The following is a 15,834-nucleotide window of genomic DNA, read 5'->3' as shown; positions in this document are numbered from 1 at the left end:
ACTTCTCCCTCTTGATACCCCAAAAACCGCCATCATGTACGGCGCCGGAACTGGCCCCCAGACGGGCGTTTCTACTCCCCGATCTAACGCTTCTCTTCGCCCCCTCACTCTCCGACATGGTTCTCTCGAGACCTCCTTCCTTGTGCCGACCGCACTCCACTTTCACGCTTCGCAACTGAAAGACCGCTTCAATGCTACCCTCCCTCCCGCCACAGATGAGCTTGCTCAGGATGACGAGCCCTCGTCCGTCACCGAGCTGGTTGCGAGATACATGGGTTTCGTCGCCGACGAGGTCGAGAAGGGTGAGGACGACGAGTCGGGCTCTTACGAAGAGGTCCTGAAGCTCGTCCTTAACGAGTTCGAGCGCGGCTTCCTCCAGGGCAACGAGGTCCACGCCCTCACTGCCACGCTCCCCGGCATCGACGCCAAGAAGTTGGTTGTCATCCGCAGCTACTACCAGGCCAGACAAACGACTGGTCGCTCAATCAAGGCCTACGGCTCAGCGCTCTTCCGCGCTGCTGATGATGGCTCCGCCAACATCTACACCATTTTTGGTGGCCAGGGCAACATCGAAGAGTACTTTGACGAACTGCGTGAGATCTACAAGACCTACCAACCTTTCGTCGGTGAGCTCATTCACAACGCCGCCGAGCTCCTCCAGAACCTCTCCAAGCACCCCAATGCTGAGAAGCTGTACCCCAAGGGTCTGGACATCTTGAGGTGGCTTGAAGATGAGGACGCGACCCCCGATGTTGACTACCTCATTTCGGCGCCTGTTAGTTTCCCCTTGATTGGTCTCGTTCAGCTTGCCCATTACGAGGTTACCTGCAAGGTCCTTGGTGTCCATCCCGGTTTGCTGCGCCAGCAAATCAGCGGTACCACGGGTCACTCCCAAGGTGTCGTGCTCGCTGCTGCTACCGCCGCCGCTGATTCCTGGGAGTCCTGGAAGGAGATCGCTCCTTCTGCGCTCACTATCCTCTTCTGGATTGGTGCTCGTAGCCAGCAGGTTTTCCCTCGCACCTCTCTGACGCCTACAATGATCCGGGAGTCTGTTGAGAATGGCGAGGGCACTCCTACTCCCATGCTTAGCATTAGAGACCTCTCTCAGGCTGAGGTCCAGAAGCACATTGACGCTACCAATCAGTACCTTCCTGCCGACCGTCACATTTCCATTTCCCTGATCAACAGCCCGCGCAACCTTGTTGTGACTGGTCCTCCTATCTCTTTGTACGGTCTCAACGCTCAGCTGCGCAAGGTCAAGGCTCCCGTTGGTTTGGACCAAAACCGCATTCCTCACACTGAGCGCAAACTGCGCTTTGTTCACCGCTTCCTGCCCATCACTGCTCCCTTCCACAGCAAGTACCTTGCTGAGGCTACCGAGCTGATCGACGAGGACTTGAAGAACATCAAGATTGACTCCAAGTCGCTTGGTACCGCTGTCTTTGACACCAATACTGGCAAGGATATCCGCGAGGAAGTTGATGGTAACATTATTCCCACACTTATCCGCCTCATCACTAGAGACCCCGTCAACTGGGAAAAGGCTACCGTCTTTCCTCAAGCGACCCACGTCCTTGACTTCGGTCCTGGTGGCATCTCCGGTCTTGGTGTTTTGACCAGCCGCAACAAGGAGGGTACTGGTGTGCACGTCATCCTTGCTGGTACCGTTAGCGGAACCATCACTGAAGTTGGTTACAAGCCTGAGCTCTTCGACCGTGATGAGGAGCACGCAGTCAAGTATGCGATCGACTGGGTCAAGGAATTCGGCCCTCGTCTGGTTACTACTTCCAACGGCGATACCTATGTCGACACCAAGATGTCTAGACTTCTTGGTCTTCCCCCTATTGTCGTTGCTGGTATGACTCCTTGCACGGTTCCTTGGGACTTTGTTGCTGCCACTATGAACGCTGGCTACCACATCGAATTGGCCGGTGGCGGTTACTTCGAGCCTGGTATGATGACCGAGGCCCTGCGAAAGATCGAGGGCGCTATTCCTGCTGGCCGTGGTATCGGTGTCAACCTGATTTACGTCAACCCCCGTGCCATGCAGTGGCAGATTCCCATGCTTGGCAAGCTTCGAGCTGAGGGTGTCCCCATCGAGGGCCTGACCATCGGTGCTGGTGTTCCTTCCGTTGAGGTTGCTCAGGAGTACATTGATACTCTTGGTCTTAAGCACATCAGCTTCAAGCCTGGTTCGGTTGACGCCATCCAATCCGTCATCAACATTGCCAAGGCCAACCCCACGTTCCCTGTCCTTCTGCAGTGGACTGGTGGTCGCGGCGGTGGTCACCACTCTTACGAGGATTTCCACCAGCCCATTCTGACCATGTACAGCCGTATCCGTCGCCAGGAGAACATTATCCTCGTGGCTGGCAGTGGTTTCGGTGGTGCCGAGGACACTTACCCCTACCTTACTGGTGAGTGGTCTAAGAACTACGGCTACCCTCCTATGCCCTTCGACGGTACCTTGTTCGGTTCTCGCATGATGGTTGCCAAGGAGGCCCACACGAGCCCTGCTGCCAAGCAGGCCATCATTGACGCTCCCGGTGTTGAGGACAGCGAGTGGGAGAAGTCCTACAAGGGCCCTACTGGTGGTGTCATCACCGTCCTCTCCGAGATGGGCGAGCCCATCCACAAACTCGCCACTCGTGGTGTTTTGTTCTGGGCCGAGATGGACCGTAAGATCTTCTCTCTTCCCAAGGAGAAGCGTGTGCCCGAGTTGAAGAAGAATCGCGACTACATCATCAAGAAGCTCAACGATGATTTCCAGAAGCCGTGGTTCGGTCGTAACCGCGCTGGCCAGGCTGTTGATCTAGAGGACATGACCTACGGTGAGGTCGTCCGCCGTATGGTGGACCTTCTCTACGTCCGTCACCAGAAGCGCTGGATTGACCCCACCCTGCGCACTTTCACTGGCAAGTTCATCAGCCGTGTGGAGGAGCGTTTCACCTCTACTCCCGGCCAAGCCGCTCAGCTTCAAGATTACAAGGACCTCGAGTCTCCTTATGAAACTGTTGAAAAGATCCTCGCGCACTACCCTGAGGCCGAGACTCAGCTCATCAATGCCCAGGATGTTCAGCACTTCCTCATGCTGTGCATGTTCCCCATTCAGAAGCCTGTTCCCTTCATCCCCTGCTTCGATGACAACTTCGATTTCTACTTCAAGAAGGACTCTCTTTGGCAGTCTGAGGATCTTGACGCTGTTCCCGGCCAGGATGTTGGACGTGTTTGCATTCTGCAGGGCCCTACTGCCGTCAAGTACTCCAAGGTCATTGATGAGCCTATTAAGGACATTCTGGACGGCATTCACAAGACTCATGTTGAGTACCTGACCAGGGATCTCTACAAGGGCGACAAGAACACCATCCCCACCATTGAATACTTCGGTGGCAAGCTCATTGAGACTGAGATCCCTGTCGAGGACGTTGACGGTCTTACTGTCTCGTATGATGATGCGCACAAGAACACCTACCGTCTGTCTACCGCGCCTAACGCTACCCTGCCCAGCCTTGACTCCTGGCTGGCTCTGCTTGCCGGCCCTGACCGCAGCTGGCGCCATGCTCTGCTCACCTCCGAGGTTGTCGTCCAGGGACAGAAGTTCCAGACCAACCCCATCAAGCGCATCTTCGCCCCTGCCCGTGGCCTCTTCGTTGAGATCCACAACCCCAAAGATCCGAAGAACACCAAGATTGTCGTCAAGGAGCAGCCTCGCCACAACCACTACGTTGAGGTTATTGAGGTTACACTCCAGGGCAAGAACGAGATCGTTGTCAACATGATCAAGGACACCACTGCCCTTGGCAAGCCTGTTGCCCTCCCTCTCAAGTTCACCTACCACCCTGAGGCTGGTTATGCTCCTCTTCGCGAGGTGATGGCGGACCGTAACGACCGCATCAAGGAGTTCTATTGGCGTGCGTGGTTTGGTGACGAGGCTCTTGACCTTGATGCCGATGTTGCCAGCAAGTTCGATGGTGGCAAGGCCACCATCACTGGAGAGGACATCAACGACTTCGTTCACGCCGTTGGCAACACCGGCGAGGCTTTCGTTGAGCGCCCTGGCAAGACTGTCTACGCTCCTATGGACTTTGCCATCGTCGTTGGCTGGAAGGCTATTACCAAGCCCATCTTCCCTCGCACTATTGACGGAGATCTGCTGAAGCTTGTCCACCTTTCCAACGCGTTCCGCATGAAGCCTGGTGCCCAGCCTCTCAAGAAGGGTGACGAGGTATCCACCACTGCCCAGATCAATGCTGTCATTAACCAGGAGTCTGGCAAGATGGTTGAGGTCTGCGGTACCATCTACCGTGATGGTGAGGCGGTCATGGACGTCACTTCGCAGTTCCTGTACCGCGGCACCTACACCGACTACGAGAACACCTTCCAGCGCAAGAACGAGACCCCTATCCAGCTGCATCTTGCCACCAGCAAGGATGTCGCCGTTCTCAAGTCGAAGCAATGGTTCAACACTGATGACATGCCCCGCGATATTGATCTCCTTGGTCAAACTCTGACTTTCCGTCTGCAGAGCTTCCTGCGCTACAAGACCAAGACTGTCTACAGCAGCGTCGCTACCCAGGGCCAGGTCCTCCTTGAGCTCCCCACCAAGGAGGTTATTCAGATCGCTAGCGTTGACTATGAGGCCGGCCAGTCTAACGGCAACCCTGTCACTGACTACCTCGAGCGCAACGGTACTCCTCTCGACCAGCCCCTCCACTTTGAGAACCCCATCCCTCTCAGTGGCCGCACACCCCTCCAACTCCGCGCTCCTGCCACCAACGAGAACTACGCTCGTGTTTCTGGAGACTACAACCCCATCCACGTTTCCCGCGTGTTCGCCAACTACGCCAATCTGCCCGGCACCATTACCCACGGCATGTACTCTAGTGCCGCTGTTCGCAGCTTGGTCGAGACCTGGGCTGCCGAGAACAACATCGGTCGTGTCCGCAGCTTCCATGCTTCTCTGGTTGGTATGGTTCTGCCTAACGACGACCTTGACGTCAAGCTTCAGCACGTCGGCATGGTTGGTGGTCGCAAGATCATCAAGGTTGAGGCCAGCAACAAGGAGACCGAAGAGAAGGTTCTCCTTGGTGAGGCCGAGGTTGAGCAGCCTGTGACTGCCTACGTCTTCACTGGCCAGGGTTCTCAGGAGCAGGGCATGGGTATGGAGCTTTACGCTAGCAGCCCTGTCGCCAAGGAGGTTTGGGACCGTGCCGACAAGTACCTGTTGGACAACTACGGTAAGTTTTCTGCATTCATAAGCTTTTAGGTTGATACTAATTTGTCTCAAGGTTTCTCCATTACCAACATCGTCAAGAACAACCCCAAGGAGCTCACCGTTCACTTCGGTGGTCCCCGCGGAAAGGCCATTCGCCAGAACTACATGGCCATGACTTTTGAGACTGTTGCTTCCGATGGTTCCATCAAATCTGAGCGCATCTTCAAGGAGATTGATGAGAAGACCACCTCTTACACTTACCGCTCCCCCACTGGTCTCCTGTCCGCCACTCAGTTCACTCAGCCAGCCCTGACCCTTATGGAGAAGGCCAGCTTCGAGGACATGAGATCTCGTGGCCTTGTTCCTCGGGACTGCACTTTCGCCGGTCACTCTCTGGGTGAATACTCTGCCCTTGCTGCATTGGCTGAGGTTATGCCCATTGAGAGCTTGGTGTCTGTCGTGTTCTACCGTGGTTTGACGATGCAGGTTGCTGTCGAGCGTGACGCGGCCGGCCGATCCAACTACTCCATGTGCGCCATCAACCCCAGCAGAATCTCCAAGACCTTCAACGAGGAGGCTCTCCAGTTCATTGTCAACAGCATTGCTGAGGAGACTGGCTGGCTTCTCGAGATTGTCAACTACAACATTGCCAACATGCAATACGTCGCTGCGGGTGACCTGCGTGCACTTGACACCCTCACTGGCGTCACCAACTTCCTCAAGCAGCAGAAGATTGACATTGAGGAGATGCGTGCCAACCTGGAGGAGGCTAAGGGCGCCCTCAAGGATATCATCAAGGGCTGTGCTGAGGCGACCCTCAAGAAGCCCACACCTCTGGAGCTTCAGCGTGGCTTCGCCACCATTCCTCTTCGCGGCATCGATGTGCCCTTCCACTCTACTTTCTTGAGGTCTGGTGTCAAGCCCTTCCGGTCTTTCCTTCTCAAGAAGATCAACAAGACGACGATCGACCCTGCCAAGCTTGTTGGCAAGTATATTCCTAACGTGACGGCCAAGCCCTTCGCGCTCACCAAGGAGTACTTTGAGGATGTGTACAAGCTCACCAACTCTCCCAAGATTGCATCTGTCTTGGCCAACTGGGAGCAGTACACGCAGGATGGCCCTGCTCCTAACGGAGTCAACGGTACTAGCGGAGACCACGAGGGTCCCGGTGCGGCGGCTTAGAGCGTGCAAAAGATATCAAGCTACGCCATGATGAAAGGAAAACAAGTGCGAGAATATTGATGAAAGGCGGGCACTGATGACTCTAGACGGCGTAATCGTTGTACAAATTACGGATTTTGTTTTTTTTAATGAATTGTTTTATCACGTTGCGTTAGAAAGCTTTAGTGTTTTATGGGAAGGCGTCAATTGTTAATGGTCGTACAAGGACAAGAAGAATAGAGAGCAATTATTTCATAACAGTGGCATTGATTCATTTTGAAGTGAACAAAGGAATGCATGATGACTGTTGTATCAGGCAAGGATGGGAAAAAAATGCCCGAACCCGTTGTCTTGTCCTACGTTTTGAGCCGGGCAACTTGTGATACACATGAAGAGCAGCAGCCAGTTGGCACAGCAGTTGTGACAGCGGGGATCATGGAAAAGGGAATGCAGGGACCCGGCATCGCAGAATAGTGATCCTTCCGGACAAGTTCGAGTTCATCTCTAGAAATTGGGTAAGCTACAAGTAGGAATGGGACAGCCAGTCAAGACGAAGGAGGTGTGGATGCTTATCGGGTGTGTCAGTTGTTATCAAAAGCTATCGATTAGGTCTTATCTGGTATGTGTTCGTGCAGCCACAGGCACGGCTCGGTAAAACATGGGGGGGTAATGTGTATCGCGTGGTGGTGGATAAAGGGCTTATCGGACCGTGGCATTCTCCAAAAGAAACCGGAATTTGGAAACGAGGGGTAGCTGGTAATAAAGGGCTATTCGTATCCGTCCGAGGTCTAGGAAGCTGTCCCGAATTGGGTCAGTTTGGGGTTTGGGGGAGGGCCGAGGGAGGCTACGATCGGCCAGCGGCGAGCGCCGTGCGACATGCGACGGTGAGGAGCGCTCCTACCAACAAGCTGCTAGGTAGTGTGGCGGGGGAGGAGTTTGGTTAAAGTGCCTAGTAAAAGTATAGTCGATTTGGCGCTCCCGAGGCCCCGATTTCCTGGAGCACAGAATGTGAAAGACTGTGTCGGAATGTCGCCCGTTGCCTAATTGCGGAATTAATTTGCCAATTTGTTACCAAAGTCACAAGGGGACTGGACAAGGGCCAAGAAATGCGAACGGTACGTAATCATGTTTCCTGAAACGGGAAACTCGAACAAACGTTTACACGTGTATGGTTGCTTTGGTGGCAGCGTTTATTAGTGGCTATTCCGTTAGTGAAGGAGGCTTTGAATCACAAGCGTCTCCTCCCCCCACTACCGCCGCTGTTTGGTGTACTGCTCGGTCGCCCGTCTACCACTCTTTTCGCTTATCTTTCCGACCACCGAGCAAAGCGTTCTTGCTTGGATGCGCGTCATCTGTGACACTGCATATATTCTGCCGCCACCTTTGCTTTTTCCTCCATCCCGTCTTCCTGCACTTTTAACACTGTTCCTCTGGAAGAAACCCCAAGAAGACACTTCTTAATTGGCTTCCCTCTCCTTTCTCTTAAAGAAGGAAGGACAACAGGATCTACATAGTATCACGGCACACATTCAAACCCCTTTCTGTGACATTCTGTGAGAGTCATTTGTCGACGTCACCTGGAGAAAACACAAGGCCGTGGGGTTCCGACTTGCCGACGACAACCGAAGAGCTTCTTAAGTCACTTGAAACTGCGCATTTAGTCACCGACGACGGCTCAAACTCATTCATTTCCTTCAACGGCTACGGCGGGGGAGAAGCAATCATGGGCGATTTGATCAGGGACCCCTCACCAGTCCCGTTGCGGAGGGAAGAACGGCAAAATCAGTTGTTCCTTGGAACCTTTGTCCACTCGAAGACGCGCGAGAAGCTGGAGTACCTTCACAACACGGCCGTCTGCGTCGACGCTACAGGAACCATTGTCGCTGTCGAGACGTGCGGGAGCCGGAGGGAAGCTGAGGAGGTGATCTTCCCCCGACTTGGGTGGACCAAGGGGGATGTGCGGGTGCACGTGGGAGAGGAGGGGCAGTTCTTCTTCCCTGGGTTTATCGGTATGTTTCTGTTGCTATTGCTTTTTTGGAAATCGTGGTTGAGACACCATGTTTTGGCCTGTCATTTCACTGTTTCACCCCCGCATGCTGTTGCTAACCGGCCCCTCCACTAGACACCCACGTCCACGCATCGCAGTACCCCAATGTAGGTATCTTTGGCAAATCGACGCTGCTGGACTGGTTAAACACATACACATTTCCTCTTGAGTCAAGCCTCAAGGATTTGAAAAAGGCGAAGAGGGTGTACACGTCATGCGTGAAGCGCACCCTCGCCCACGGGACGACAACGTCCGCTTACTATGCCACCATCGACGTCGCCGCTACCAACCTCCTAGCAGACATCTGCCTCAATCTGGGACAGAGAGCATTTGTTGGCAGGGTATGTATGGACCGACCGAGTCTTTGCCCTGATTTCTACAAAGACGAGTCCGCGGATGATAGTTTGCGGAATACGAGGGAAACAGTGGAGCACGTACGCTCGATCGACCCTGACTTTGAACTTATCGCACCGATTCTGACGCCTCGGTTCGCCCCCTCGTGTACTGAAGATGCAATGAAAGGGCTTGCAAGGATGCAAAAGGAGCTGAATGTGCTTGTGCAGACGCACATATCGGAGAACCAAGGCGAGATCGAGCTTGTTGCCGAGCTCTTCCCCGAGAGCGAAAGCTACACGGCCGTGTATGATGACTGCGGCCTGCTGAGTGAGAAGACGATTCTTGCGCACGCGATTCACCTTTCCGAGAAGGAAGCGAACACGATTGCCGAGCGGGGGTCCAAGGTCTCACATTGCCCTTGCAGCAACAGCTCCATCACCAGTGGTGCGGCGAGAGTCAGGTGGCTGTGGGACAAGGGAATCGATGTGGGTTTGGGAACTGATATGAGCGGAGGTTACAGCCCGAGTATTTTGGAAGCTGCGAGACAGGCTGCACTTGTTTCGAGACACGTTGCCATGGGACTAGAGGGGGCTGAGAAGGAAAGGGCGAAGCTCACGGTCGAGGAAGTTTTGTATCTTGGCACAAGAGGCGGCGCAAAAGTTGTCGGATTAGGATCCAAGGTTGGCGGGTTTGACGTCGGTATGCAATGGGATGCGCAGCTTATTGGGCTGCCTTTGGTTGATGAAGAGGGGGAAGTCGAGAATGATTCGAATGTCGACGTATTTGGTTGGGAGAATTGGGAGGAACGGATTGCCAAATGGGTTTACAATGGGGATGATCGGAACACGAAATCTGTTTGGGTAAAGGGGAGATTGGTCCATTCAAGGAAGTAGATGAGGAAGTCACAACGAAGTTTCCATTGTAACGACGGCGATGACATGGCATGGCATGGCGGTCCGGCGTTTGTTCAACCTTGTTTTACCTTTGTTTTTAGCTATAGCTATTGTAGCTATCTATGTAGGATTTAGTCTCAACAAGATATGAAGCTCAGAGCAATGGACTAATAAGTTGCATTCATCTATTCTGGTGCCAAGTTCGAATTTGCAGACTGCATCAACGGTGCTTGAGGACGCGGGCAACTTGATGAAGTCAGAGAGTAGAGAATATTTTTAGGTCCACTTGAACGTCCCGTTGGGGCTCAAAGTTCGTAACTACCCTAGTGCAACCTTCCCCTGTCTATTTTCGGGCACATGCGCCTTGAGGATAGCCCTATGGGAATGTTTGCTTGTCAAAATCTACGCCCAGCCCGAATGGGGGCCTGTTTGGCTGAGGCTCCTACCAGGGGTAACGGTGTCATATCCCATATAATCGAGGGCTGAGATTCACATCCAGTCAAAAGACAACATCATTGAAGCAGCGAATGACTAACAGACCAGTTTGAGGCTTCTAGTAAACAGACAACGACAGGAGCGCATATACCCCCGGAGGGGGGGTCTCAAAGAGTCGTGGCATACTGCCAAGAGAACGACAGTATACGGAAACGTTTTCTCTCGGTTGGCTCGGCTTTTGCAGTTGCAGATCAGCTAACCCCCCCTCTCCCGCACAAAAAGCAATATCATGGTCAGGCTGCCGTTTTGCCAAGTGCTGCGCCTGCGCCGCCCGAAGCGCTAGTTTCTATTTCTTATCCTTCCCCCCCGACACTGCCCGCTGCCTTGGCTGTCTCGGCACATTGGTGTAGTGGCGGGCGTCAGCTGACTGCTGAAGTGCCCTTTGATCTTTTCGAGTATTTTGCCGTGGTCTAGGGAACATACGTGTTACCCTCCCCACGTACGGGTCATCTTGATCATTGAGATATTTTTGAGAGATGCAACGTGAACCCGTTGACTATAGGTAGTAAACTGTCGATGACTTTCTCATAATTTCTGCAGTAACTGCCATACAGGTCAACAATCGTGAATGCTGTACAGAAACTAGCAGATACCACCGCCGGTGACCTCGCTGTGAACACAGACAGATGTAGCGGAAGGAAGTTCAGGAAGAGGAGAGCACATACCTAATGGTTTCTAATACTGGTCATAATAATATTAATACACAGGCCTTTGTCGTGCTCTCTATCAATATCTTGCTTAGTAGACAACATAGTATTTGAGGGCAGCTGTTGCTTGCTTTGAGAAGGAGTATCGATAGACTGTTAACAGCGAGGTGTGACCAGTGGATTGCCCTTTTAGCCTTCCCTGAGGAGCATGATTAAGGTACTATTAGCCTATTACTAGAGTCTAGCCAAGTAGAGTTGCCAACCATTAGAAACAGTAGCATTCCAAATAGACTTGGGGAACTCCAACCAAACCCACCAAAGCAAGTACTTTCAAGTTAAGTACCGGAATTAACTTCGTCCAATGTGGAACCGTTTTTTCATCCTTCGGCTTGAACAGATCCTACAAGCCTCAACGTCCTTGCGTGTAAGAGGCGAACCAGCACATCATGTAGATGAAATGTCTTCAGAGAGGCCGCGGAGATGCGAGTGGAAGTTTTTCTGCAAAACCTAAATCATTTCACCTGTGCCAACTGTTGCTCTTTTGCAACCTTTGAGGATCTTTGATGGATGAGAGTATCAAAGCGTTTGGGAATGGCAACAAAGTATGTACTTAAAATCAACGACATTCCTGATGTAAAAAAACGTGAAATATCACTTGGTATGTCAACTTACTGTTGTTTATTGCGAAAGAAAAGGAACCAACGCAACTGCTCACTCGTTGCGATTGGGTGGTCACCACAATAAGGAAAGATGAGACAGTTCGGAACCAGCTTTGTCTTTCTTAATTTTGTCAACCACTTCATCACCCTATATATTCTTCAACTTGACTATTTCGGGAGGAACTGGTTACGCATGGGCATAACACCCAATGATTTACAGGGGATTGGTTCAAAAGTTCTTTCCGCTGAAGACCTAAGCACGTACGGTTGGACATTTGACCTATCAGCGACCATAGCTGGGTCAACGATTCTCTGGGCCCTTACTGGTGGCCTTCTCTGGTTTGCCGCCACTCTCTCGTCGGATGCCGGATCCCCCGCCTAGCAATCCCCTTCTCAGCCTTTCGACTTGGCCCTTGTATTTTTGTCTAAAGCATCTATCACGCTTTCTCAACTTCCCTGAGCTCGACTCACACCATTACTCTACACTGCCATTTTTCAGCTCGATCATCCTTTTCGTCTGCCATGTCCGGCCTCGAGGGCATCGCGGGCCTCGGCCTCGCGTGCAACATCATGCAGCTAATCAGCTTTAGCCACGAAACAGTCGTCATATGTCGTCGCATCCATGAGAATGGCACTCCTGAACCCGATCTCGCCGAGCAAGCGAAATCACTGAAAGACCTCTCAGACGATCTGGAAAGGTCGCTCAAGGGAAAGGCTTCTGCGTCTTCTGGGGCGCCTGCAGATAAGCGTGTTTTGGATCTTGCAAGAAAATGCATTCGTCATGCCAAAGATCTGAATGAAGAAATTGTGTATCTCACACCCAGCCATCCAGGAAAAGTAGCAGCCTTGGTTGCCACTCCAAAAGCGATATGGCGGAAGCGCCGTCTGGAACGGCTCAAGACAAACCTGGCGGATGCTCAGAAATTGATAGAGACTTCGATTCTCGTTCGACTTTTTGGAAAAATAGACGATAGTTTCGAGAAGAACGAAAAAGCTTTTAATGGTATGAGCCAGCAGCTGAAAGATTTCATCCACACATACTCCCAGAACTCCAACCTGATATCTAAACTGGTTCGGGACGAATCGAAAGCCACCCGAGACCATGTCACAATTGCGACGACCCAAACACGGAAGGAAATCAATTCCCAGATCACTAAAGAGCTAAAGTCGCAGGAGGAGTCTATAAACCATACTATATCCATCTCCGGTGCTGAAACCCAACAAGCTTTGTCTCATCAAATGGCAATTTCTGATGCCGCTATTGCGAGAGAGAGAGCTCGCCAACGCTTGCTCGCAAGTCTTAAATATGCGAGAATGAATGAGCGCAAAAATGATCTTAAACCGGCACATTTGGGAACTTGCCAATGGATATTCGGGAATTCTCGATGTAGAGATGACTCGGCTTCAGACTGGGTGACAGAGGATGAGTCGACCTCTGAATACACAAATGAGAATAGCGACGAAATCAGCGAGACCGGCAAAGAAGATGAAAAAGATTCAGATATTGAGACTGCCCATGCGTTGAACTCTGGGCTATATCTGGGTTCTCTCAAATTGGGTGACGATGTCAGTAGAGTCTCTGAGATTCGCGACAGTGACTCGGACAACGACAGCGTTCGGGCTAACTATTATGGCGGCTCCGAGAGATCTTTTGCGTGGAGCTCAACAACGGGGGACGCAAATAATATGGGTGATTCAGACGAGTTACAGATGTGGGATAATTTTGTTGAATGGTTGCAGGGAAACGAACGAACCTTATACTGGATTAGTGGAAAGCCCGGATCAGGCAAAAGCACGTTGATGAAGTTCATCGAATCAAGTGACGATACGTATGAGACCCTGAAAGGTTGGCACTCTGATACAAAGGTTCTGTCTCATTATCTATGGAAACCAGGCTCATGGATGCAGCAAAGCATCAAAGGCTTATGCTGTTCTTTACTTCACCAAGTGTTGGAGAGGGATGCCGAACTGAGTGATACACTCCTGACAACTCAGCCCGAACTTGGCATGAAAGATTCCGATACCGACTGGACTATTGGGGAGTTGAGACACACTTTAGTCCGCTTGTTTGAATGCTCAACTTACACATACTTTGTTCTTTTGGATGGGCTTGATGAGGTTGCTGCAACTACCGACGAGGGACCCGAAGAGCTTCTAATGTTCCTTAAGAAGCTCATCCTGAATGAAAAAGTGAAGATTTGCGTTTCAAGTCGTCCAGAACCGGCATTTGAACGACATCTTGGCCAGTTTCCAATGTTGAGAAGGCAAGATCTGACCAGGCGCGATATTGAAAAGTACACCGAAGACTTTTTGCAAAGTATCTGGACACAAATCGATAAGGCACCCACAGACATGTTGGAAATTGTAGTTCGAAAAGCCGATGGTGTCTTTCTCTGGGTTGTTCTTGCTTTGCAAAGCGTCAAAAGAGGATTCAACAATTTCGACAATTGGGACACGTTGTGTCGCCGCATAAACACACTTCCCGGAGATCTCAAGAGTTTATACAAGGACATGTGGTCGCGGTCGAATGGCGACAGTGTTTATTATCTCAAAGAGGCAGCCTTGTATTTCCGTCTCGTCATTTCCCACCAGGCTATTTCGAAGAAGGACTCAATCAATGTGTTGGAACTGGCAACAGCAGCGAATGACGATTGTCTCGCAGCTTTCACTCAGTCGGTCAAAGCGCCGGACGTGGCAAAAATCGTAAAGCATTGTGAGCATTTAAATCGTATCTTGGCTTCAAGATGCGTTGGGCTGCTGGAAATGCAATGCCCGGAAGACTCTCCACGGACAGCTGAGGACTACCTATGACAAGGTTCATTTCTGGGCAAAAGCTAGAGTGTCGTTCACACACAAAACTGCAATCGATTTTCTTGTGGATGACGAGGATGGGAGGAAAATCTTTGAAGCCTACGAACCAGAGCCAGAGGAAACGATATCTCGACTGGTGAAGCGGGATTTGATGCTTCTTTCCCTATTCAATTGGCTCAACCTGCCAGACTCTCCACTTGTAGAGGCCATCAAGTACCGCTTGGCAACACCGAAAGTTGGGATTTCAGATGCAACACTAAACAGCCTGGTGTCCCTGACACATCGGTGGTCAAAAACCTATTGGTGCCCGCCCGAAGACCTAAGTCAGGATCACTTCTTCATAGCAGCAGCAGCTTCTAGCGGCTACTCGGACTACATTATCCGATATTTGGACGCGAGGCAAGCCGACAGCGATTTGAATGATATGAAAATATTTGTACTCAAAGGAGCTTGTGCAAGAGCAGTAGGATTTTGCAAATTCTTCGGATCTTACAACGACCCTCCCCAGCTGTCAAAAAACCGACAAATCTTGATACAAAAGATCCTGAGCAAGCATGCTTCTTGTTTGACAAAAGGCGTAGATTCGGACGAGGACCTCGAGTCGTTAAATGTAGGAACATCTCAGAGTCTGCTGCAAGCTTGGCGCTGCTTTTTGATACATAGCCTAGAGCGGATATGCGCTAAGCGTGTCTACGAAAACAGAGCCGAACAAAGTGGTGTATTGGCTCCAGATGGTACATATATCTCGAACATCATCGAAGCTTTCGCTTCCACTGCCATAGTGGCCAAATCTTCGTCTCAGAAGTACATTCCCCGTCTAGGAATTAGCGGTAAACGCCCATTTATTGCAACACTCGTGGACAGGGCCTCGGAAGGGCTCACAGAAGTTGTCTTTTTCGAGGTGAATGATGCATTCATTCTGAACCTTATCTGGACTCACCTTTTGGGCAAAAAACGCTCGATTGGGCAAAAGGGCCCGTGGAAAACCGAACCCTTTGTTAAAACCATTATGTTTGGCGGCTACATCCGCAAAAGTGCCTATAATGCATCGATCTTTGCTAAGGCTATCAGCGAAGAAGCCGACGATGATTGGGATTCCAAGTATTATACCCCTAACCCAAATTTCGATTTAGGGGACAATTGGGGGCTTGCAGAAGAACTTTTGCCCTTTGATGCATCTCGTCGAATGCCATTTCGTGACAAAGCCATTTGCCAGTCGCGCATGATAAATGACGAGGGATTAGGAGTTCCACGTCCTGTTCGTATATTACAACAATTAGGATACCAGCCTAGTGATTTGGATGGTTTTCATAGCTGGGGTTGTGTTCACGAGTACTTGCCTAGTTTCTAAACTAAATACTTGTACATGATATAGCAAAGACAGAGGACGATGTACAAGCCGGCATTAAACCATTGAACATCTTCCCCCAAAGAAAAGACAAACGCCAACCCTGGTGGTTTTCGGTAGTCGCAATTATCTGCCGGGGATATGCAATATTGGCGGTTTCTATGTGTAAGAATATTTCAGGGGCTGTGTGATTCAGTCACTGTTTGTTTCTAGAAGAGCTGC

At 51.2% G+C, this 15,834-nt stretch overlaps 3 protein-coding genes across 3 annotated transcripts; all 3 read left to right on the top strand.

The window, feature by feature from the left end:
* Positions 1-34: 34 nt before the first annotated feature.
* On the top strand, positions 35-6,397 carry CTRU02_212298 (fatty acid synthase beta subunit dehydratase; the record flags this gene model as incomplete). The annotated part of the gene is made up of 2 exons (XM_036727063.1): positions 35-5,237; positions 5,289-6,397. 2 exons carry the CDS (start codon positions 35-37, stop codon positions 6,395-6,397), a joined length of 6,312 nt encoding a protein of 2,103 aa, XP_036581307.1.
* A 1,702-nt stretch (positions 6,398-8,099) lies between these two features.
* Positions 8,100-9,652, top strand: CTRU02_212297 (guanine deaminase; the record flags this gene model as incomplete). The annotated part of the gene is made up of 2 exons (XM_036727064.1): positions 8,100-8,385; positions 8,499-9,652. 2 exons carry the CDS (start codon positions 8,100-8,102, stop codon positions 9,650-9,652), a joined length of 1,440 nt encoding a protein of 479 aa, XP_036581308.1.
* A 2,323-nt stretch (positions 9,653-11,975) lies between these two features.
* CTRU02_212296 (uncharacterized protein) lies at positions 11,976-15,615 on the top strand (the record flags this gene model as incomplete). The annotated part of the gene is made up of 2 exons (XM_036727065.1): positions 11,976-14,156; positions 14,248-15,615. 2 exons carry the CDS (start codon positions 11,976-11,978, stop codon positions 15,613-15,615), a joined length of 3,549 nt encoding a protein of 1,182 aa, XP_036581309.1.
* Between the last annotated feature and the right edge of the window lie 219 nt (positions 15,616-15,834).

The sequence above is a fragment of the Colletotrichum truncatum genome (genome assembly GCF_014235925.2).
Source record: "Colletotrichum truncatum strain CMES1059 chromosome Unknown Contig_0008, whole genome shotgun sequence".
Lineage (NCBI taxonomy): Eukaryota > Fungi > Ascomycota > Sordariomycetes > Glomerellales > Glomerellaceae > Colletotrichum > Colletotrichum truncatum.
Note: the sequence above shows the minus strand (reverse complement) of the source record. Positions and strands in the feature narration are given on the sequence as shown.